General features: G+C 40.2%; 1 protein-coding gene across 3 annotated transcripts in view; it reads left to right on the forward strand.

The window, feature by feature from the left end:
• The window catches only part of pard3b (par-3 family cell polarity regulator beta), a 691,700-nt gene that overhangs the window by 38,294 nt on the left and 628,040 nt on the right, over positions 1-25,366 (forward strand). For all 3 annotated transcript variants that reach the window (XR_010002345.1, XM_062969128.1, XM_008114949.3), the window contains exon 2: positions 16,896-16,997. Coding sequence is in view for 2 of the 3 variants with exons in the window: in XM_062969128.1 (XP_062825198.1) it covers positions 16,896-16,997 (102 nt within the window). In the remaining variant the exon portion in view is untranslated. The remainder of the gene's footprint in view (positions 1-16,895; positions 16,998-25,366) is intronic.

The following is a 25,366-nucleotide window of genomic DNA, read 5'->3' on the forward strand; positions in this document are numbered from 1 at the left end:
GCTTCTCCAGGAGGCTCTTCTTGCCGTTCCAGCGGCACAGGCCTTGGTGGTGCCATCTTCCTTGCCAGCCTCCCTCATAGAGTCAAGGCAGGGGTCTTTGGAGCTTCCTGCGGACACTGGAACTGTAGGTGGGGACTCACTCCCTCCACCAGTGCAGCCCTTGCAGCAGGCTTTGGCCTTACCGGGCGTGCTGGAAATGGCTGGGCCAAGCTGGGTTAACCGGCTCCTAAGTCCCCAGTCAGTCAAGAGTTATTAGGAAGACACCTCCCTCTTCTGTTTTGTGGGACGAAGTTCGCACCCTTCTCCAGAAGAGGGCTATCGTGCCGCTCCATCCTTCGATGTTTGCTTCAGCCTTTTTTTCCCCCACCTATTTTTTGGTCCCCAAAAAGGATGGAGGCCAGAGACCAATCTTGGACCTCCGAGGGCTGAAACTTTACATCCGGGCATGCGTGGTTCGCCACAATTGATTTGAAGGATGAGTATTTCCACGTAGCCATTAATTCATGCCATCACAAGTACTTGTCCTTCAAGATAGGCCACAAGGCCTTTTCTTTCAAGGTTCTGCCCTTTGGGATATCCAGTGGGCCTCGTGTCTTCACCAAATGCATGGCAGTGGCGGCGGCTCACTTACGTCTTCAGGATATCACGGTGTTCCCCTACATCGATGATTGGTTGGTTGTTGGAAATTCCCGCTCAAAACTTTTGGACCACATCAAATTCACCCTTTCCCTCTTGCAGAGTCTGGGGCTCATCATCAATCTCCAAAAATCCCACTTGGAGCCGACACAGGACATATGGTTCATTGGCGCCAGGATCAACTCTCTCAACCACAAGGCGTATCTTCCTGAGGAGCTCTTCCGCAATCTTCGATCTGCCGTTCTGCGGATAATCCAATCATCATCTGTAGAAGCCAAACATGTGCAGTCCACACTCAGGCATATGGCTTCAACAACAGCGGTCACACCATTCGCCTGGCTCCACTTCCACCCGCTTCAGGTGTGGTTTCTTCGCATGTTCAATCCTCTTCGACACAGACAGAGCCGGCTGTTGTCTGCCTCACATGCGGTACACTGCTCATTTCACTGGTGGACGAAGCACAGCAACATTTGTGTGGGCATGCCGTTCCGGCCCCCAGGATCCTCCACAGTCATTATGACCGATGCCTCCCTCCAGGGATGGGGAGCTCATTTGGACTCCAAGATAGCCCAGGGGCTCTGGTCAGCAGCCGAGGGCAAGCTGCACATCAATGCTCTAGAGCTCATGGCAATTCAGAAGGCTCTGCATGCATTCGAGCACTCCATCCTTGGCCGGCTGGTTCAGATTCATACAGACAACACAATAGCAGTCTGGTGTCTGAACAAACAGGGCGGCACTCGATCCCGGACCCTCCTCCGCCTTGCGCTGGAGATTTGGACCTGGTGCTTCCCCAGAGGCATAACACTTGTCGCCATACATCTCCCTGGCAAGGACAACACCACAGCGGACGAGCTCAGCAGAGTGAGGATCGAGACCCTCGAGTGGTCACTTCGTCCTTGCACAGCATCTCCCCCTATGAACCCACTCGTCCTCTTCGTTCATCCGGTAGGGCCCTTCTATCGCTCCCGCCACCAAGCCAGGCTTGGTTGGCGGGGACGAGGGAGCGGGCCTTTTCTATTGTTGCTCCCCGTATCTGGAATTCCCTTCCGGAGGAGATCCGGCAAGCACCCACCTTGGCTTCCTTCAAAAAGCTGCTTAAAACCTGGCTCTTCCGCTGCGCCTTTGGGTAACCAAGCCCATAGCTATAGTAGTTGCACAGGCCTTCTCTTTGACTTGAAACACTGCACTTTATTCCTCTGCCCCAAAGTATCTTAAAATATAACATTGCACTTCAGTTCTAGTGGCCCCTCCAAGCCATCCTCTCCTCCATCCCAGTGGTCTTTTCTCTCTCTCTCTCTAATTCATATGTTATTTGAGTGATTATATTGCTTCTGTTTATGTGATTGTTTTAGTCAATTGTTGCTGTTTTTTTTAATTCTTATAGCGTTTTATAGTGTTTTCAGTGTTTTATTGTACAATGTTTTATGCTGATTTTATATTGGAAACCGCCCTGAGTCCCTTTCGGGAGAGAGGGCGGTATACAAATAAACTTTTCCTTACTTACAGCAAAACTGCTGTTCCACAGGTGGGGCCATCTGGACATCAATTTTTTCGCAGCCTCGGAAAACACTAAATGCCACCGCTACTGCTCCAGAAAGGTTGCAAAACATGTGGCAGGGCTGTCTAGGAGATGCCTTCCTGTACAACTGGAAGGGCCTTCTCCTCTACATCCTTCCGCCCATCCCTCTCCTCAACAGGGTGATTGCCAAGATGGACGCCAACAATGTCGATGCCATTGTGATCACACCAAAATGGCCGCAACAGCCTTGGTTCACGCTCCTGAGCTCAATGGCTACAGAAGAGTGTCTTCCTCTGGGTAACCTGCCGGACTTACAATCCATATGCCATCCAGACCTCGGCCTTCTTCGCCTCATGGCATGGCGACTCCAACCCCGCCACTTTCCCGCTCAGTAATGCACATCATAGACTCTGCACATTGTCCATCCACGCAGCGATCCTATGTTGCAAAATGGAACCGTTTTGCTCAGTTTGCCCATGAATGAGGAGTGGATCCTCTGTAAGCTCCTACCTCCCTCCTACTTGATTTCCTAGTGATGCTGGTTCGAGATGGCTTGGTGCTTTCATCATTGAAATGCTACCTGGCTGCTCTTTCTGCTTACCGTCGCAGGAAAGGCGGTGCCTCCTGGTTCCAAGATCCTCTTGTACAACTCTTCCTCAGAGGGTACCAGAATCTCCGTGTTATGGTTGAGCCTTCAGGCTCCGGTAATAGAAGAAGGGGTCATAAGACTCCTCGAGAGTCAGACTCCTTCGAGGAGCGTGAAAGAAAGCGGCTCCGGGATTTGTTTGCAGAACCGACAGATGAGGACTCATTTGAGGGTTTTTCTGAGGGTTTGGTGGAAGAGATGCCCAGCTCGGAGGAGGATGACATGGAATGGACTCGTGTGAGGGAGGATTTGGGTGTTGGGGAAACAGGCAATGAAAGCATGGGAGGTGATTGGCGGGTTGCAGGATCAGACCCATGGACTGGCTGGAGGGATGGAGTGGGATCCACAGCTGGGGATGCTGTGGGGCGTAGTCAAAGGTGCTTAAGCTCTGATGAGGATGATGATGTTGGGGCGCCTGGAATTGGGATGGCAGCTGACAGCGATGATGAGCTTGAACTGGGATAAAATGGGGTTTAGGATCAATGTCTAATTGCGTTGGGCAAGGTAATCTGGACAGACGCTTGGGCTTTTGTTGGGGAACTTCCTGAAGACGGGTGTGATTCGTTACTGGATACGTAAGTTTACCAAGGACACTGGGCATCGACGGCGGGAGGAACTGTGCGGGGTTTTTCTCTGTGCAACTTGTGTTTAATCTCGATAGCTTGGACCTCCGTCGTCTTTTTGACGGGCAATACCTACTCACACTGGATTGACGCTGGACTGACTGACTTCGATTCCGGATTATCCCTTCTGCTGGCTATCGGTGAGACCTTTGGATTCCTTGACGACTACGCTTGGCTAAAGACCTCTGGACCGGATTGGGACCCTGCTGACTGCCGTTACCCTGACTGCTGTGCCTGGACCTGGATATCGTTGGCCGCTGAATCTTAAGCTGAATCCTGACTACGACCACGCTTTTCGTTCGCTGCAGGAAGGAATAAACAAGCCTGGTTTATTCCCCTGCTGTTTCTGAATAGCAGAGAGGAATCTGCCACCAGTCTGTTGTTTACATTCTCACTCCTGCTGACTCTCTTTTGTTTGCATTGTTTGCCAGGCTGAAGTAAGCACTTTTGATTTACTCCGGATTATACTTCTGTTTAACCCGGTTTATTCATTTGAACCATTTAAGCTCAAACTGAGCTGTTTTTTTTGTTATTTATCACACTGAAGTCAAGTGTTTGCCCTGTTCTTTGCTTCCTACGGGCGTTTTTTAGTTCTGTAACCTCAATAAACTGAGTTTTGTTTTACTTGCTGGCGTTCTGTCTCTGACACTCCGACTGCCAGTCTCCCCCCTCCCCACCGCCCTCGTGGCAGCTCGATTTGGTGCTCTCAGCACTAACCAAACCACCATTCGAGCCCATGGCTACTGTCGACCTTTCCTACCTGTCATGGAAGGTCTCTTTTTTAGTGGCAGACACATCAGCATGAAGATCGAACGAACTCTGTGCACTGTGTGCTGATGAACCATACCTTCGCTTTATCAGGATAAAGTTGTCCTTAGAACGGACATTGCCTTCCTCCCAAAAGTGCGACTGCCTTCCATCTAGAACAGGATATAGTTCTTCCTGCATTTTTTTCAAGCCCTGTCAACAGATATGGAATGGGCATTGCATCTCCTTGATGTCCATAGGGCATTGGCCTTTTATCTGGGCAGAACAAAGGGGTTCAGGAAATCCCCAAGACTCTTCCTGAAGTATCGGAATGATTCTAAGGGTTTGCCCGTCTCTCCGCAACTCCTCTCCACATGGGTGGTTTCCACAATTAAGCTGGCCTATCAGATGGCAGGCAGAGAGACGCCTCCTCACCTTCGAGGCCACTCTACAAGGGCTGTTGCCACTTCAGCAGCGTACCTCGGTGGAGTCCTTTTGCAAGACATCTGACGGGCAGCGATCTGGGATACTCCACTCACATTCGCCACCCACTACAAGATAGATGTCCAGTTGAGGAGGCACACCACCTTTGGCAGAGCAGTACTCTTCTTGGCACTAGCATGATGCCCACCATCCAAGGTTTGTGGCCTGCTATTCTATCACAGGTGCTGATTTCAGCAGAGACCACAAAGGAAAAAAAAATGGTTGCTTACTTGTAACCATGTTTCTTCAAGTGGTCATCTGTGAAATTAGCACCTCCCTGCCCATCCTCCCTGCATTTCATGCTCAGTCCTCGAGCTGCAGTACGATGGTGAAAGGGAACTGAGGCTGCAGCCCCTTGCATGGCCTATATTGCCTCCTGTGGAGGCTGGGCGGGGCCACAGCCACAAGCCTATAGCTTTCCAGAGGTTTCCAGTTGATTGCTGCACAGGTACATCAACTATCACAGGTGCTAATGTCACAGATGAGCACTTGAAGAAACTTGGTTACAGGTAAGCAACCATTCTTTATGTTTCTGCTGCCACCTTATTTTTATTCAGTGCCCGACTGCATCCCAGACTACTATCCCTCCCCCGGTATCCTGTTAGTGCTTCCCAGGGTAATATTGTACATTTTGGGAAGCACTGCTTTTAAGGCATCAGATCCTGTCTGATCTTGGAAGCTAAGCAGGATCAGCTTTGGTTAGTACTTGAATGGGACACCACAAGTGAATGTCAGTTGCTATAGTTTATACTTTAGAGAAAGGAACTGACAAAGCTGCTTCTGAGTATTTCTTGTTTAAGAAATTCATGGGATTGCCAAGTTGATAGGAAACTTGACAACACATATTATTTACACATTATTTAACCAGAAAGGTGTTCTGTCTGATGTCTGCTAATGTTAAATAAAGTCTTGATTTCATATTTATAGTCTACCTTGATCCTGTTCTGTTAGTTGTTTCTTTTTCATGCCAAATCATTTATCTTGTCTCAAAGTGAGGGAGAAATATTGTATTCACTTTTATTACTCTATTATGTTTTTTTTCTTTCTAAGCACTTTCTGCGAAGTCATGAATGCAGTAGCAATAGTCAAGCCTGTGTTATAGGTCATCCCACTGTATCAGGAGTCCTCAAACTTTTTAGGTAGAGGGATGGTTCATGGTCCCGGAGACTGTTGGGGGGCTGGAATATAGTTTTAAAAATATATATTAATTCCTATACATACTGCACATGGTTTTATTTGTAGTGCAAAGAAATTGAAAGAACAACACAATATTTAAACTGAAGAACAATTTTAACCAACACAGACAATAATCTGGTTCACTGTGGCTTATAGGAAGAACAGACCAGAAATTCAGCCCTTGGTCATAAATAGAGACCAAGTGGTGTAGTGGCCAGTTTTAAGTTCCTAGGTGTCACTGTGAAGGAAGATTTGACCTGGGGCAACCATACAGCAGTGCTGGTTAAGAGGGCCCAACAGAGACTGTACTACTTTAGACTCCTAAGGAACCATCAGCTGAATGAAAAACTGCTCGTGACTTTCTACCGCTGTGCTATAGAGAGTGTCCTAACCTACTGCATCTGCACATGGTTTGGTAACTGCACAGTGACAGATAGGAAGGCGCTCCAAAGGGACACCACTTCTGTACAGAGAATCACTGGTTGCCCTCTCCTCTCTTTAGAAGAACTTTGTAATTCTCGTTTCCTTAAGAAAGCTCAGAACATTCTTGGGGATCTATCTCACCCAGCATATATCTATATCTCTATCTATCTATCTATCTATCTATCTATATATATATATATACAGTAGAGTCTCACTTATCCAAGCCTCGCTTATCCAAGCCTCTGGATTATCCAAGCCATTTTTGTAGTCAATGTTTTCAATATATCGTGATATTTTGGTGCTAAATTTGTAAATACAGTAATTACAACATAACATTACTGCGTATTGAACTACTTTTTCTGTCAAATTTGTTGTATAACCTGATGTTTTGGTGCTTAATTTGTAAAATCATAACCTAATTTGATGTTTAATAGGCTTTTCCTTAATCCCTCCTTATTATCCAAGATATTCGCTTATCCAAGCTTCTGCTGGCCCATTTAGTTTGGATAAGTGAGACTCTACTGTGTATGTATGTGTGTGTTTGTGTGTGTGTGTATGTATGTATATGTATGTGTGTGTATGTGTGTGTGTGTATATGTGTGTGTGTGTGTGTGTGTGTGTGTGTGTGTGTGTGTATATATATATATATATATATATATATATATGAACTGTTGCCATCTGGCAGATGGTACAGGGTGAGAAAGACAAAGACAAGCAGACTGAAGGATAGCTTTTATCCTAGAGCTGTGGCTATGTTTGACTCCGTGGTTTCGCATGAATGTGGTATCCATTGGGAGCTGTGTGGTTGTGATTGGGGTGTGGACGGATGGATGTGTTGTTTTGTGGTGTGTGAGGGAGAAGGCATGTAACTTCGTTGTGAAATAGAACTATCACAAAGCTATTCTATTCTATTGTATTCTTCTATTCTATAAACTTACCAATATTTAAATGGTAAGTTTCACTCAGTAGGGAGAAAACATTTTAGCTTCTTTGTTTTTGCATATGAGAATGAAACATTTTTCATAGCTTTCCTGCTTTTGAGTGATGACAGTCAAGTTAATTAGGATTGTTGTTGTTGTGCGCCTTCAAGTTGTTTCAGATTGGAGGCAATCCTAAATCTAAAGTTTTCGGGCTGGGGCTGGGTAAATGACCTTGGAGGGCCGCTTCCAGGCTGTGGGCCTTAGTTTGGGGACCCCTGCTCTTTATGTTGTGACTCTCATGTGGAATGTGTCCCTTTGGCCATGTCTTGTGGTTTGCTAGGTGCCTTTTACTCTGATTTACATTTTCAGACAGCAAAATTGGTTTATAGGATTGTATATAGACGTCTTCTTTTCTTTTTGCATTCATTAGTTATTTAAAGAATGTACACAATTTTAATCCTCAGGACCTTGTAAAAAATGGTGATTGCCAACGTTTTTGGACATTCCAATATTACTTTTGATTAAAAAAAAAGTTTTATCCACCTGAACATCAGGAAGAACTTCCTCACTGTGAGGGCTGTTCCGCAGTGGAACTCTCTGCCCCGGACTGTGGTGGAGGCTTTTAAGCAGAGGCTGGATGGCCATTTGTCGGGGGTGCTTTGAATGCGATTTCCACCTTCTTGGCAGGGGGCTGGACTGGATGGCCCATGAGGTCTCTTCCAACTCTACTATTCTATGATTCTATGTTTTTTTAAAACCCAGATTTATGATTCCTGCATGAATATGTTGGTTAGTTTTTACACAATTTTTTGCAGAACGGTCTTGAAATAAGATTTTAAAAAATGCACAAAACATTCTATAATTTCACCCAGCAATGAGAAAATATTTGAGATTCTTCATTTTTGCATGTGAGATGAAATAATATTATCCATAGCTTTCCTTGTTGTTGCGAGACCTTAAGTCATTTCTGACTGACTAAGATCACACTGCCATGGGCCAGATTTGTCCAGAGAGGGGTTGTCTTTGCTTCTCTCTGATACAGAGAGAGTGACTTGCCCATGTCACCCAGTGGCTTCCTATGGCCAAGTGGGAATTCAGAAACGTAGTCCAAAGCTCAAACCAATTACACCACGCTGGGTGTCTTTACCTTTCATATTCTGTCAAAAATCATGACTCATGCTTAGCACTGAAAATTCTGTTTGCAAATCTCTCCGTTCTCTCATATTCCTCTGCAGTGTTGTCATTCTGATAATGAGCTTGGCATTTAGTGCTTAGAGGCGAGGTAAAATTATTGGTGGTAATTTGATTTTCTTGAATACTCTTCATTTCAAAGTGTGACTTAGATTTGTCTAAATAAGCAGCCATGGTATATACTTAGTCTTTGAAAAAATCAAGCGACTTTTAAAAAGTATATGATCAGGAAAATATTTGCATAATAATTCTCAATTCATAGCTCTTTGCATAAAGGATATGATCATAAACAACCGTGGAATGGCTTGATGTTAAATATAAACAAGGTTTGTAGCCTCAGGCAAAAAGCTCATGCACATGAATATTGCTATACCATATTCATTTGAGTAGCTATGAGGTGAGTTTTTACAAAGTAGAACTTCCTCTAAAATTTCCTCCTCTAAAAATGTAGAATCTTGATTGAAACTTTACATATAACTACAGGTTACTATATATTTTAACAGTTGTCGCAGTCCATGATACACTGTGTTTCCCTTAATTAGCAGTTCAGGTTATTCAAACGCCTGTTCTATAAAATACATTAACCAGATGACCTCATTAACTCAGGAATGGAGTGGTAGAAAGCATATCAAGCAAATGTATTTCTAGCACTTGTTCATAATCCTTTTGTAAACGAAAGTTAATTTGGGGGACAGATGTCTTCCTCATGCCATTTTTTAAAATACAGAATCGGCAAAAAAGAAAGACTAGTTTTTTTTTCTTGCATCATCCACAAGATTTAGATAAAAAATGGATCTGGACTAAATATAGACTGGGTTTTAAAATTAAATTCTTTACCTAAATACCTTTATACTAGTTTAATACTGAAAATTAAGGATTAAATTCATTTTAAATTAATACTGATTAATATCATTAAAATGCAGGCAGTCCCCAAGTTACATCCCACTCAGTTAAGAATGGGGGTGAGACAACAGGAAATGAGAGGAAATCTACCCCTAGCAAGGGAAATTCACTCCTGTCAGTGTTATCAAGAGAAAAAGATATCTCCGCTGAAGCTTTATCACCAATCCTTGCTTCCACAACAAGAGAAAATTTTCCAAATCCAATTACCACAGGGACAGAAAATGAGGTGAGGTGCACAGACAGCAAAACAAAGCCTTCCCTATGCTATCCACACCCCCCCCTCCCACCCCCAGGTATTTATTGGCTGGAATTACACTTTATAATGTACCTGTTTTGGCTTACATACAAATTCAACTTAAGAACAAACCTACAAAACTTACCTTGTTCATAACTTGGGGACTGCCTGTAATTGTTTTAGAGTCACAGAAACTCATTAAACAATGTATATTAGACACTGAGTGCCAATTGGATCCAGCCAGCCGCCCAACCTTTATCGTCAATGAAGCCAGTAAATACCTTGCCTCCCTTATGGTTTACCTAACAAATATAGAGGTATCCAGCTGTCAGAGGGCCTTTACCCTGGCATGATGTCATGCCGTTTCATCAGCTGTACTCGAGGGTCGAGATCGGAAGACCCCTACCCAGACAGAGACTGCCTCTGTGACTCTGGTCATATAGAAACAACGGAACATGTGCTCCTCTAGTGCCTGTTTTACAGAGACATTCGAACTAGACTCATCTCACCCTTGCTGTATAATCCTGTTGCTTTCAGATACCAACTCTGTTATTACGATAATATTCCCAAGTTTTGTGCAGCAGCACTTAAAATTCACTGGGTGATGACCGGTACCACAAGTTAGCACTCTTAACTTATCAGTACATTGAAAATATAGATATTTAGTGCTCTCATTCCCTTGTGCCCTAGACTTGTGCCTGACTGTACTACCCTTTCCTTAGGCTCCTTCGTACTCCCTGAATGCTCCAACCCCTCCTTCCAGATTCCCTTTCCTTTTTATTTCCTTCTAGTCTTCCCCTCCCTCTAAATAGTATTTTGTGTTTTGGCCTTTTACCTCTATATTCTAGCTTTTAGCCTAAATTCTAATGATTTTAATGTATAATGCTCTGTGAGGTTATACCCCACTCTCCTTATGCTGATCTATGATCATAATAAAGATTTGCTTGTTTGTTTGTTTGAGTCACAGAAACCCAAGTATTATTTTTGCATATTCCAATCCTCAATTTTTGCCTCAAAGTGAGTTTATCAAGTTCATTGGCCTCTCTTAACTGTTGTCCAGTTGACTTTGACTTCTAATAACCCATGAATGGGAGACCTCCAAGTCACTTATCATCAACCACCCTGTTTAGGATTTGCAGACTCAGGACTGTGGGCTTCCTTGATTGAGTTTAACCACCTGTACATAATGTTGACTTCCTCTTTCCACAGACTTCTACTTTACCAACAATTATTGCACCAAAGTTTATGCTGTTAACTTTCTTTCTCTAAGTTTTGTCTCAGAGGTGCTGCAATATCTCTGCACTATTTGCTCCAAATTGATTGAAGGTCACTGCTGAGAGTGGAACTTTGTTGAACCTGCATCTTTGAAATGCCAGTAACAACCATCATATCACACTGCATTTTTCTTTCCAATTTATTTAGTAAACTGAATGCATCTTTAGCTAAAGATATTTGCTGCTCTTGATTATCATTATTACAGCTGGCCCTGCATACGCACAGATTCTGTGTCCATGTCTTGAAAATATTCCTCCTCCACCCCCTCCAGCAAGTAAACCATGATTTTGCCATTTTATCTAAGGGACAGATACTTTACATTATATATTATGAGGCTTGACATCCATGACTTTTGGTACCCACAGGGGGTTCTGGACTCAAACTCCACTGAATACAAAGAATCAGCAATGTTTGTTGCTGTTGTTACTCACCTCTCATTGTGGATTAAACAACAAATAACATAATATAAAATAAAAGCACATATATATTACAATCTATCATAAAATACTTGGAAAATCTGAATTTAAAAATCCTTTAGATAGGCCTGTGTGATAAAACTGGTCTTCACTGCTGTTCTAAATGTGGACAAAATCTCCAGCTAATGGATCTCTTCTAGCATGTTATTACATGATCTTGGGGAAGCCAAAGAAAGTTTTATTTCTGAGCTTAGTTTCGGCTGAGTGTACAGTGTGAATTATATGCAAGAAGGTGATCCTGTTAGCACCCTGATCTCAAACCACGTAGGTTTTCCAATATATTAATCAACACTTTATACTTTGTCCAGAAATTAATTGTGCACTTGATTATTCAGTTCTAGAAATGGTATAGCTGGCATTACGGGCAGAACTGTTAACTATTAGTACTTGGTAAGGTCTTCTAGGCATGTTGGATTCAGCTAAATCATTGAGACGTGACCCACTCATTTCAGAATTGTGTGCTTTACTGTCTCTATCAGGCATATGCAACTCAAATTTTAATTATTTCTGGATGTTACCTGGGATATTAGCTTCTGAAAAAGGTTGTCACTGATATCTAATGGCTCATGCATAGTTGCACATGCAGATGACTTTAAAAAAAACCCTAAAATCCCGTTGACGAAGTGTTTGACAGAAAACTAAGTCATTGGGCCATGACCCACTTAAAGGTTAGCAATTTCCTAGCTATGTGCTATATTCAGGTATATGCTGCTCAAATCTTAATTGTATTTCAATGACACTCGGGGTATTAGTTCCTTCAATTATCATATTCATGGGGGAAGGGGGGTCTTCATAAAATACTGCAGGGGGAAGATTAGGTACAATATTATTCTTGTTCTAATTATTTGTAAATGAGTTTTAAGGTGTAAATCTCTATGTACTGGTGTGTTTGGAAAACAAACTCTTCTATATGTAAAACAACACCTCTGTATGGTGGCATCCATCATGTAAGTTATAAAGAATACAAATTTATGATTTGTTTTAAATATGGCTTAAAACTGTTTTAAATAGGGTTTAAACTGAAATGTATGCTAAATGTATGTGTTAAATTGTTTGGAGTTTACACAGAACATTTTGATTGCTTTGGTCCCACTCGTGGGATAAAAGCAGGAGAAAAATTAATAATAATAATAATAATAATAATTGCTTTAACTAAATTAGCATTTACTTTTTACATTTATAAAAATACAAAAAATAACTTTTTATAAGAGCCTTGGTAAATTTTCCATCTTCAGATTGTGACGCAAGTTAAAAGTCTCTAAGATGTTGTGATCTTGTACAGAAGCAACAGATATTTCATCTCTCAGAACACAACCTTTTTCATGCATTGTTGTATCAAGTTTTGTATCATACTTTAAATTAGAGTGACTCCACAGTAAATACATTTGTGGTCTAATTACTCTGATATGTAGGGGCTAGGTCTAGTTTTGCTTCTTTGCATTCTTTTAAAAGAAAGCGCTTGTTCAGGGACAAAGGGATTGGTTTCTTCTAGATTAGATCATCAGAGATATATCATAACTGAACAGGAGCAGCTGTCCTTATATTTGCATAGTTGTAATCATTACCAATATTTTACTGTCTCAGATGTGGGACGGTCAGTCCTAGGAATGTGTGTCATTGGGCTAAAGTGGGTCAACCATGTCCATATTTGCTGAGGCTAATTGTGAAAAAGGGGTACAAATGGGAACAGTTAACAGAGGAAGCAGTTCTGGATTTTCAGTAAATTGAACACAGTCCTTACCTTTCTCAAAGAGATACTCAGAAGGAGATATTTCAAAGCTGCTTGTAGAAAAACTTGTGCTTGGTAATTCGGACTCCATGAAAGCTGTTTCAGAGTTGCACAAAGCCTTTTCTGAACAAGAGAGGTTTGTTATCCCTCAAGTATCACATGAAGTCTCACTGACACTTTGAAATAACTGTTTGTACTGACAGAAGAGAGATGTATGTGCATGTTTTGAAATAATTGTGGGAAATATTTGAACTTTTGTAGAAATATGCTCGTCGTCTTTTATGTTTATAATCAGAGTTAATTCAGTTTACCAATGCATAGAAAAGAAGTTAAATGGTTTGTTCAAACAGTGCAGGGCAGAGCAGGAAGGTTGCTTAGTTCTGTACAAAAACTTTGAAAAAAGAACTATTTGGCGGACAATACTGTACATGTGGGGATGACTAGAATGATATGCTGTGAAAATGTTGGAAGCCGAAAGGTGTTTGAACCATAAATAACTTCGGACATTGCTTGACCTGGAATGCCTTGCAGATACTGAAGCACAGTCAGTGGTACAGCCAGTATATATCACTCATTTGTAATGCAAAGTTACTTGTGCCATATTGATGTAAAGTGATATATATTTAGTTAAGTACTTTGAATCTTTTGGGGCTAGTATTATTAGTTGAAAACATTTCACATTAAATTATTTATTAGTATGATCACGTGCCATTATCAATTAGTTTATTGTTGGTTTTACTACATGTTGATGCAGATAGTAACTTATGATATTTATGTATTTTTCCTTCTTCCAGTCTGGAAATTTAAAGGAGACAGACATACAAAATTAACATTGCATGGAAAATTTAAAAATACAATTAAACTATTGATAGTTAAAAACAAATATTAATATAAACAATAAAAACAGAATACTGCACATTAAAGATGCCTGAGCAGTCAGACATGACCCAAGTGTAGTGGTTAAAAATGTACTAGCATTATGGAGACTACATAATAACCCAAACTGGTGTCACATCATATCATGCCCTTTCTATTCTTGGAAAAAAATAATTTATTGTTTGATGATGCAATTATCCTTTCCTAAATTAACACTTCTTCTAAACATTTGAATACTTTAAAGAATTAAGTGTGGCAGAGTGTGGCAAGGAAGATGAATGAAGTAGAACAGGAGTCCCCAAACTAAGGCCCGGGGGCCGGATGCGGCCCTCCAAGGTCATTTACCTGGCCCCCGCCCTCAGTTTTATAATATAATATTTTTATATCAGTTTTAATAATATAATATATTGTATATACATATAATATTGATAATATTATTATGTTATACAATATAATACTAATAATAATACCATATAATAATTATTATTATATGTTATATATTACGTACAGTAGAGTCTCGCTTATCCAACGTAAATGGGCCGGCAGAACGTTGGATAAGCGAATATGTTGGATAATAAGGAGAGCTTAAGGAAAAGCCTATTAAACATCAAATTAGGTTATTATTTTACAAATTAAGCACCAAAACATCATGTTATACAACAAATTTGACAAAAAAGTAGTTCAATACACAGTAATGCTATGTAGTAATTACTGTATTTACAAATTTAGCACCAAAATATCACGATGTATTGAAAACATTGATCACAAAAATGCGTTGGATAATCCAGAACGTTGGATAAGCGAGTGTTGGATAAGTGAGACTCTACTGTATTATATAATAGTATAGTGGTATAGTTCAATATAGTAATATATAATGCTAATATTGTACTATGCTAATAATATAATATATTGTATGTACATACAGCTGCTCTGAGTCCCCTTCTGGGTGAGAAGGGTGGGATATAAATGTAGTAAATAAATGCAGTAAATAAATAATTAATTTTAGACCTAGGCTCGGCCAAAGTCTGACATGACTTGAAGGCACACAACAACAACAGTCCTAATTAACTTGACTATCTCATTGGCCAGTAGCAGGCCCACACTTTCCATTGAAATCCTGATAGGTTTATGTTGGTTAAAATTGTTTTCATTTTTAAATATTGTATTGTTCTTTCGTTGTTGTTGTTGCACTAAAATAAGACATGTGCAGTATGCATACGAATTTGTTTGTATTTTTTTAAAATGATAATTTGGCCCCTCAACAGTCTGAAGGATAGTGGACCGGCCCTCTGCTTCAAAAGTTTGAGGACCCCTGAAGTAGAAGATGTTGTCAATGAATTTCCTCATAAGAGTTTCTGCCATTTCTCTGATTGCCTTAGGCATGATGTTGGGTCAGCTCATATTCTAAGGAAGCCAAATAAAGTATTTAACTTACCTTCAATTTTCACTTTTCTAAAAAATATATTGTAAGATGACAAAACAGTCATCCCAAGATATTGTACATACATTGAAAGCAATATGTATTAGGGAAAGATGGCCTCCTATAGTCATATATTAAAAATGTTAGAGGAAACAGCATTACTTGTACAATGTTTTTAAGATATTTCAAATGTCACCATCAACGTCTATAAAGGCATCAGGCTAATTTTATTAAAATCCAAATAATTGTGCTACCATTTAAGTAACAAATGGTTGGAGATTTAGGTTAGACTAACTCCTCTAGGGAAATGTTTCCTGTTGAGATCATATGTTTTTATTTTCTATGTTGGAGGAGCCGATCTGGCCTTTGGATAAACGTCTTAACCACACCACACTAGTTGGTAACAGGTCTTGTGATAGTATCTCCCTTTTTCCAATTGCTATAGCTCTGTGCTGGTTTTTTATTTAATTGATGTTTCAAATTGTGCATCTTTGTTTCTAACACCAGTTACTGTGGCCTGTTAAAAGTAATTTGCACACTGCAAAGTGAGGAGTATTTTATCAGAAATAGAGCTGAAAATGAATCATTTGTGGGTTACTGTGAGTTTTCCGGGCTGTATGTCCATAAGCATTCTCTCTTGACGTTTCACCTGCATCTATGGTAGGCATCCTCAGAGGCTGTGAGGTATTTTGTGTTATGCATTTGTAGTATAATTAGTATTGTTAACAAATCACTATTGCCGTAAGGGGGAAGGTTTGCAGTAGGGCTATGTATGTACATCTGAGGTTGTAGTTAAGTCTACATACAAGGGTATTTGATCTGATGTTATGTTACATTAATGTTGACTTAGAATGTTGAGGAAAGTGTGTCAACTGAGAAGAAAAGGTCTGGCACATGTGTATTACATTATATAATTTATTAAATGCATTTGATAAAGAGATACTCTATCACACAATCCTTAATTGAGAAAATAGTATAAATCCAGGTTTGTGACACTTTAAAGACTTGAAAAAATGGGACAAGCATTGCTGATACTAAGGATTACAATCCTCCAGGAGAAGCCCAGCAGTTGATGGTTCCAGTTCTCTCCACAGACATTTGCACTAAATGAATGGATGTTTTGGGAGGGACAAGCACATGTCTAACTCCAAATCTTAACCACAAAGAGAGCATATCCACTGAATCAAACTGAAAGCAATTATTGATTTATCAATTCTACTGTTCTCTGGTGGAACAGATATTTAGATTTAGGCCAAAATGTGCAGATAAAAGATTAGAGTTATCTACGTTTCCTCACTGGTGAGGTAGCCAGTTGAAGGATTCAGCATATATCAAGCTATGAATTTTCACAAGGTGTTATACAGAAGTTGAATGATGTTACAACTAGGTGTTGCACAACAGTATTGCTAGAATTTCTTTGGCTTGTGCATATTTGAATCCTCCAATTTGAAATACATTTGAATTTTAATCTACACCTATTAAATTTAAACATTCTATCAAGTTCATAATATGTGACTATGACAGCATGCCTTTTTAAAAAATGTACTCTTTATTTTTTACTGTTGACAGAAGTCTCCTCAAGTGGTGATTAATGAGATTGTTATGTTTCATTTGCAGGATCCTTCTTATTGGGTGAATATTCACCATCTGGAGTACACAGATGGGGGAATCCTGGACCCAGATGACATCCTAGCAGATGTTGTAGAAGACAAAGATAAGGTGAATGGAGAATTAATCTTTATTTTTAACTAGAAATTGTCAGTTTGAATTAAGATCTGATTTGACTCTGCTGCAACCTTATATAACCTCTTCTATGTAATGTTTATGTGATAGTGTGACTCTGGATGAAATATTCTAGATAATAGCAATACATACAAATTGGCTGGCTTTTGTTGAGTAAAAGACACTGGCTAAACCATAATTGAGGCATTCCCACTTTGTGTTAAGATAGCAACATGATCAACAACAAAAATTAGGGACTTTTACAGTTCTGACACAAGCTAATGACTAGTGAAGGCAGTCACTGATTTAAGAACTGATATTTGTTGTTTTGGCTACAGCTGTGTGTGTATGTGCATATTTTAACTATTGCCACTGAAGAAATTCACATAAAAACATAGATGTAATTGATTTACAATTTGAAATGGCTAAGTTTACCATTGAATAGGAGTTAGGTGATATTGGTGCATGGGATGGGTTTTTCTATAGATCCATCTATTCATGGAGTGAAACATATGATACAGAAGCACCATCAGAAAGGGGCAGTCGAAACATGACTTTCCTGCCCCTCCTCTTTTCCTGTCACATCCCCTGAAAAGCCCTTTCTAAGGGCAAGGAAATCACCTTGAATGAGGATGGCTTTGGTGAGAGAAACAGGAGAGAACTGCTGAAAAAGCAGGAGAGAAATAGTTGATTCAGCACAGTAAACTGATTAATCTTTGCAGTGTCTCAATATTTCTTTGGACAATGTTGTAATTTAGTAGTTGTATTTGACAAAGTGCAATTCCTTCCATGTTACTTATCTAAAAATACTGTCATAATCTTGCTTGCTCCTTAGAATACATTGTTGTAGTCAACTGTGAATTGAAATGCATGCTAAAGAGAAGAAATGTATTTTATACAACTAGGGTCCTCTTGGTGGACTTTAAGTAGGAGGTTTCATCTGAAGCAGTGTTTCTCAAACTGTTCTCTTCCAGGTGTTTTGTACTTCAGCTCTCAGAAAGCTCAGCTAGTTTACCAGCTGTTAGGAATTGTGGGTGCTGAAGACCAAAACATCTGGAGGAGCAGAGTTTGAGAAACTGATCTGGAGCAATTAAACTGAACAGGGGATAGCAATTTGTGATCCCTATGTTGCATGTTCTCCCTTTTACTGTTTCATTTTCTGGGAAAGGAAACAGCAAAACTATACATTTTGAAATACATGGATAAATCTATCAATTTGATAGTACAGGTCGATTGGCCCCTATTCTGGGGCCAGATATTTTTTTTTTTTTGGATCTTGAAATATTTGCATTTGCATAGACATAATAGATAATAAGATATGGAATTTATTTATCTTTCATTTACACCTTATAAAAATAGTCTCAAGGAAATTTTATACACTATTTCACATAATTTTGTGCATGAACAAAGTTTGTGTACACTGAATCATCAGAAAGCAAAGGTGTCACTGTCTCAGCCACCCATGTGGATATTTTCAGATTTCTGAGTATTTTGGATTGTGTAATTCCAGATAAGGGATGCTTAACCTATAATGTTTTTACTGTGCTAACAGAAATAAATTTCTGAAATAGATTAAAAGTAAGGGAGAAAAGAATGAGGCAATATCTATTTCTTTTTGTCACATTACCAAATAAAATAAAATATCTTTTTGTTTTTTGAAGGTGTGTTGGCATTTCAAGCAATTTAGGGATCATAGGGCTATCAAAGAGAAAACTTGAGATGTTTTTAGATGTAAGGCTAAAACTTCTGTGTTTTTTAAAATAAAAAAGAAACATTTGAATAATGTGCTGTTTCTAACTTCAGAAAATTACAGTATAATTAAAGGTGGCAAGCTGTACATGTTTACTGTGCCTTGTTGCTAATTAACTGTTGAGATTTTGAGGAGGGCTGGCTAACAGCTGGTGGAGGTAACAGGAATGTGGAGGGCTTTGGAGGTGATGAGCAAAACAACAAAGTTTTGTGCATAATGAAACACTTGAAGTTTTCTGTCCTTTTGAGAAACCAACTATTTGTGTAGCCTGCTTCTTTTTGGAGAATAGGAAAGATGTTTGATTAGAAAGAAGATTAAACATGCGCTTTCTAAGTGCTTGAATTTCCTTAGCTTCTTCTCTCTTGTATATCTGTTGTACCAGGTTGTATTAACCAAACATTTCTGCAACTAAATCTGTCTGCTGCCTAGACCACATTTTTCTTATGTATAATTAAAAGAACTTTGCTATCTTTGACATTCTCATTTTTTACCTTTCTACAGTGTTAACAAAAACATGCAATAGATTGGATTGCTATCCTTTATGTGCTGCTAGTTAAAAGTGCCTTACCTTTCTTATCCTCATTGTTCCTTTCTATTTCTTTCACCTTTCTTTTGTCTGTGTACAATAGATGGGTCATGGGCTTCCCATGACCTCTAAGGTGGTTTTTATAGCCCAAAGATATCTCAGAAGACCTTCAGGCTTTGCCTTGAGATATTGGTTTTTTAAACTTAAAAAATTGATATTGAAGACCACTGGAAGCACCTTTTGGTTTTATTTGTTTTGTGTTTTTAAAAATGTTGAATTTTCAACCTGGCATTGCTCACAGTGAGTCCTGGAAACCTTCCAAAGTTGTCAACCTCTAATCTAGAATTTTTGGATCACAGGTAAAGGAAAGTGCCTTTTTTATGCTAGTGCAGTGTTGATGCCTTCTTTTGAAGCTCCTGCTTCCATACTTTTCTCTCATTTGAAGCTGTTGGCTTTTATTAAGTAAATAATCTTTAAAAAAACAGCACTATGATCCCCAGAAAATGTTTCATAAAGCCACATAGGACATACATGATCAAAGTGCTGCTTTATTCAAGGACTTCCAAACATTTGGACTTAGATTTGGAAGTCCCTAACTGAACTAGTGTGTTTGTGTGTGTGGTGGTGGTGGTGGTGGTGGGGGGGTTAGTTAGGGACTTCCCTAACTGAACTAGTAGGAGCCCCTGGTGGCACAGTGGGTTAAACCACTGAGCTGCTGAACTTGCTGATCAAAAGGTCGGTGGTGCGAATCCTGTGAACGGAATGAGCTCCTGCTGTTAGTCTCAGCTTCTGCCAACTTAGCCATTCAAAAACATGCAAATTTGAGTAGATCAATAGGTACTGCTTCTGTAGGAAGGTAATGGTGCTCCATGCAATCATGCTGACACAGGACCTAGGAGGTGTCTACAGACAACGCCGGCTCTTCGGCTTAGAAAAGGAGATGAGCACCAACCCCCAGAGTCAGACACGACTAGACTTACTGTTAGGCGAAAACCTTTACCTTTATCTAACTGAACTAGTACACTATTAAGAACCTGTAAGTTTATTGGTGCAGTATACTCTTAATGGTTTGCTTAATCAGGTCAGCCTACAGCTACAGCAACTTCCTTTACAGTTTTAGGCAAACCAGCTTTGCTTAATGTTATGTCCTGATCCTCCCTGAAACTCTCTCAGAGGAATGTTGTGCAGCTGTTAACATATGTGAAGCACTATATAGACCAGGAATGGGTTATTCTGAAAGACTGGGAGGTTGCATTAGCCCTTCAGGAGATCTTGGAGGGGCATCGCCCCAAAGCACCAGGTCCTGTTCATCTCAATAAATTGGGGTGTTTTTTTTTTGCACCCAAAAGCCTTGTAGGGAACATGAGGGCATGCTTTGGGACCTTCCTTGTGCACGATTTCATACCTCTATTGTGTGGAGATCTTTTTTTTTTTTTTTTGCAAAGTTTGTTTTGAACTCAGGTGGTGTTCAGTGTGGCCCCAGAGATTGTAGGGAGGGGGCTTCTGTCACAAAAATGATGCTAGTGAAATCGACCGCAAACTTTTGGGAAGTCTGCCCCAGTGAGGGGAGACTATATGATTCCAACAAGGAGGGATCGCTACTTTGGCGAGCCGGGGAATCCCAATCTATAGATCTATTAATTTTCCTGAGATGAAATGAAAGACAGCCAAAGTTGAAGGAAATGCCACTGAGGTGATCTTTATTGCGATTCAGCTGAAAAGGATGCAATTGCCGTGATAGTTCGTCAGGCAAAGCATGTGGATACAGAGAAAAATGCCATTTTTATACAACTTTCAAAGTGAAGCCTCTTCAAATTTCCTGCCCTCTTCCTCCCGCCCTCTGGCCGCTGATTGGCTGGCGCGTCCCAGCTGGGAGGAGACTTGGTCTCCCGCCTCGCTCCAGGAACCAGTCACGGGCTTTCTTTGTCTCTGCGGCAGCGAATCAGGAGGCAGGAAGGCGGGATAGGGAGAGACAATGTACTGATGAATGATTCATGTGTAATCGGCTGTCAAATTGACCCCCCGAGGCGTTTGCCTACAAGGGGAGTCTAGAGTTATTGTCTTTTTGGATGAGACATTGATAGGATTATGTCCGGCTTTCCTGTCTTTAACAATTCCTTGCCTACAGTGTGAGACTGGGGTGGACGTGCAATATAGAAGAGAAGCTTTTATTATTGCGGGGATTAAAAAGTTTTCCTAAGGCTCTTTTGGATCCCCAAAGAAAAATGACTTAAGTCTTCCATGCGGAGATCCTCGCTGATGGACCAGCTCCGAGATCAGGAGGATTTCCTTTGTCCTGTCCCATGCAAATGTACTTTGGGATTAACTTTGTATGATAAGCTGATTACTCCCTTTCAATCAGCGGGGCGCTTCCTTCCAGGAAGAAAAAAATCTGAGGAGAAGGTCAGGGCGAGGTCAGGCACAAGGAAAAGAGATATTGGAATTTAGGAATATAGAGAATCATATTCTAGCCATTTCACCCCAAAATTACCAAAAAAAGTACTAAATATTAACATTTATAGCTTATTTTCCATTCCTACGCTAATAGCGCAAGGCGGGAAGCTTTTTACGCAAAGAACGCAGTTTGACAATCAGCTGATGATCAGAGAAAAAACTGTCAAAAATGATCTCCAGTGTTTGTATTTTAAAGATTAGGCAATTCTAGCCATAAATATGAAAAGGGGTGATTCTCGGTGCAATATTGAGTAAGTTATGAATGAAAGTGTATGCTGGGGGTAGGCAATTCGGCAGTATTGCTGTTCGTCTGAGGACAGAGAGGGAATTCAGATTCTCTTCGGTTTTAAAGGGAAGGGAAAACCCGGGTTTCTCTGTAATAAAACATATGTAATGGGGAAATATATGAGTTTGGGGGTCTTCCAGGGAACCCATAGACCAAGTTACATTTGGCTAAACAGTTAATAAAGAATTGATTCCAATATTTCATAAACATATAAGCATATAGTTCATATAAAGGGGAAATGAGAGAAATTAGAGCATTAAGACATAGTGGGAAATCTGGATCTCTTGGCAGCAGGCTGGCAGTCTCCATGGGGTTAGAAGGAGGGTGAATCCCAGGCAAAGTCCTCTTCTGTGGGGGCCCCGGAGCTGGCCCTTGGTCCTTGGAGAACTAAAACTCCCTTTCAGGGTCGCAGCTTCGGGGAACCATTACTGAAATCCCCAGCAGCGATCTCCAGGTGTGGATGAGGAGAGCGGAGGCAGTGAGTTTCAATAATCAGCTGTTTGTCCCTTTAAATTTGGCTCTTTAAACAAAAAGGTTATTTTCCGAGCACAGGAACCCTTGGCGCAAAAAGTGAGATAGCAGTTAGTGTTAGGATTTAGTCAGGAAGAATATGCCACTGAAACAGAGCGTTTTGGCGGACCCACGGTTATGGGGGTTATTGAGGTTTCCGTATCCGCGGTTTGGAGAAATGTGGTTCTGATCCCCCCAGGTTGCCTATGGAGGCCCCCTGGGTTGGCCAGTGGCTTCCCACGACCCCAAAAGGTAGTTTATAAGGTTTTATTGTTATTTTTTTGGAAGAAAAGGGACACAAAATAGTGAAAGGAATAAAGTTGCAAGTTAGGAAACATTTTATTAGGGGATTTGTTACAAGGTTGGGGTTAGGAAAGACCAGAGAAAGAAGCGTTTATGGTGAGTTGCTGCTGCTGGAACACTTTCCCACTTCTCTTTATCCAATGTTGGTCTTATGGACCTGTGGAGCTCCTTGCTGTAGGTCAGATTAATTTGAAGGCCGGGGTCTGCTGAGTTCTCGATGACACTAGGACCTAACACGCAAATTGTAGGCTATATTTTGACTACCACATTATAGAGTCTTAAACATCTTCCCCCAGACTTGACTCTGTAATAGTCTTTTTTTTAATTCCAGAAAGCATGGAAAAATTGAGTCAAAGATGGGTTTGATCTGTGTGTATTATCTTCCTCTCAGGCAAAGGACAGGTAGCCATATGAAGATGCTCGTGGGATGAACAGATCAATTAAAAGCATGACATTACATTAAAATTGCTCCTATCCTTGATTCTAATTCATCTGGGCTTATTGAAGCTTGTGTGAGAGAAGGTTCAATGTGTGGTCCCTAGGACTAGTTAATGCATCTCTTTGTGAAGGGTTGTTAACAGGTGCCTTGATGGAAGCAACTGTTTAACTGCTCCTGAAAAATCCCACCTTTGACCAAGAGATTTGTTATCTTTTCTTCTCAGTTATAAATACCCCCTTTTGTCTGATGTGATCTGTTGTGATAGGTTCCATGAATAATCATCTGCCCCCCAATCCCAGCCACCCCCTTTGTGACAGATGCCACATCCTTATACTACCTTTGAGATTGATCTGGAGATTGCAATCCTTGCAGAAAGCTTCTGCCAGCTTCTATTTTGTGTGTGTGTGTGATAGGAGTGACTTGAGAAACTGCAGGTCACTTGTGGTGTGAGAGAATTGGCTGTCTGCAAGGACGTTGCCCAGGGAATGCCCAGATGTTTTTGATGTTTTATCATACTTGTGGGAGGTTTCTCTCATGTCCCCGCATGGAGCTGGAACTGACAGAGGGAGCTCATATGTGGTCTCCCCGGGTTGGATTCGAAATGGCAATCTTCAGGTAAGCAACCCAACCTTCAAGTCAGCAGTATTGGCAGCACAAGGCTTTAACCCATTGCACCTTTTGGGGGCTCCACCTTTTTGAGGATATAGAACTCACTCTTCAAAAAATCAGCATAGGTTGCCAGTTTTATGTATACAATATATCAGTTTTGGTTTATAAGGACCTACATAATTTATTTCTAGGCCATCAGAGATCCTGTGTTCTCTTCTATAGTCCACTTTATACTCTGTGGAGAGAGATGTCCTAATTGTGTTTTAGTCCCATGAGGCTTTGGGTTGTTGGGAGAGAACTTTTTTGTTGTGGCTCCATGTGAAATTGTGTTTCTATTGAAAATAGGTAGTTTGTAGTATTTGATGTTTTCTCCATTAATTGAAGACCTGTATGTTTACCCTGCCCCTTTCCTGTTCATTGTCATCATTGTTAATATTTGTGTGTTAAAGAATTGAAAAAACTATATTTGAGTATTCCTTGCCTAAGAAAACTTTATGAAATGCATGAGTTCATCATAAGTCAACAGGAAACTTGAAGACATGTACACACAAATATGGATTTCATTGTTGTACAGCTTTGCACTTATCCCATTCCATGTCTGATCGTTTGCAGCCTGGCCACGTTTACAGTAGCTTACCGCCATTAGTTGATGAGTGCTGTTTTAATTGAGTTTTAAGTTGCTGTTTTGCCTATATGTTTTATTCAACTATTTTAAAATTGTGTTTTATTTTATGTTCTGTTGGCACTTTGTGCCATGTGTAAGCCATCCCCAGTCCCTTTGGGGAGATGGTGGTAGGATACAAGAATAAGGTTGTTGTCGTTGTTGTTATCATATTGTGTTTTATCCTTCTATCCTTCTCTATTTTATTTGCTTTTTGTAAGCCATGCTGGGATTTTCTAAAATGAAAAGTGGTATGGGATGTTGGAAATAAATAACAAACATTTTGAAAGTCTTATGTGCTGCTGGTTAAGTGTGTGAGTTTTATGTTTGGTTTCTTATGTTAAGATAAGTATATACTGGTGAGTTTTACATATGTCTCTGAATTTGAAGAAGTACCCTTAAATATGTTTTAATTTTTTTCTACTAATTTGTCATTGAATTTGGGGACAACTTGGTTTGGTGGTTAAAGTTGTATAAAATAATTGGAAGCATTTTTTGTCATTTGTGAAAAAACTGGGTGATTGAAAATTAGCTATATTGCTGGTGCATTATTAATAAAGTATAATACAGAACTTGAATGAAATGACAAACAAAACATTCTGTATTTCAGATCCAGTAGGCCTATATTAGTTAATCTGCTGTTCTCATTTCATTTTACAAAACATGATTTTATTGCCTTTTTAAAATAAATCTGTCACATGCTAGAAATATTGAAATAATTTAACACATTTGATTTCATGCATACATTTTCTAAAATTAACTGCCTTTTTCACACTAATCGGTCTTGTCTCTAATTGGGTTGAAATGTGCGAAAAGGAGAGAGATTTG

The sequence above is a fragment of the Anolis carolinensis genome, chromosome 1, assembly GCF_035594765.1.
Source record: "Anolis carolinensis isolate JA03-04 chromosome 1, rAnoCar3.1.pri, whole genome shotgun sequence".
In the NCBI taxonomy this organism is placed as follows: domain Eukaryota; kingdom Metazoa; phylum Chordata; class Lepidosauria; order Squamata; family Dactyloidae; genus Anolis; species Anolis carolinensis.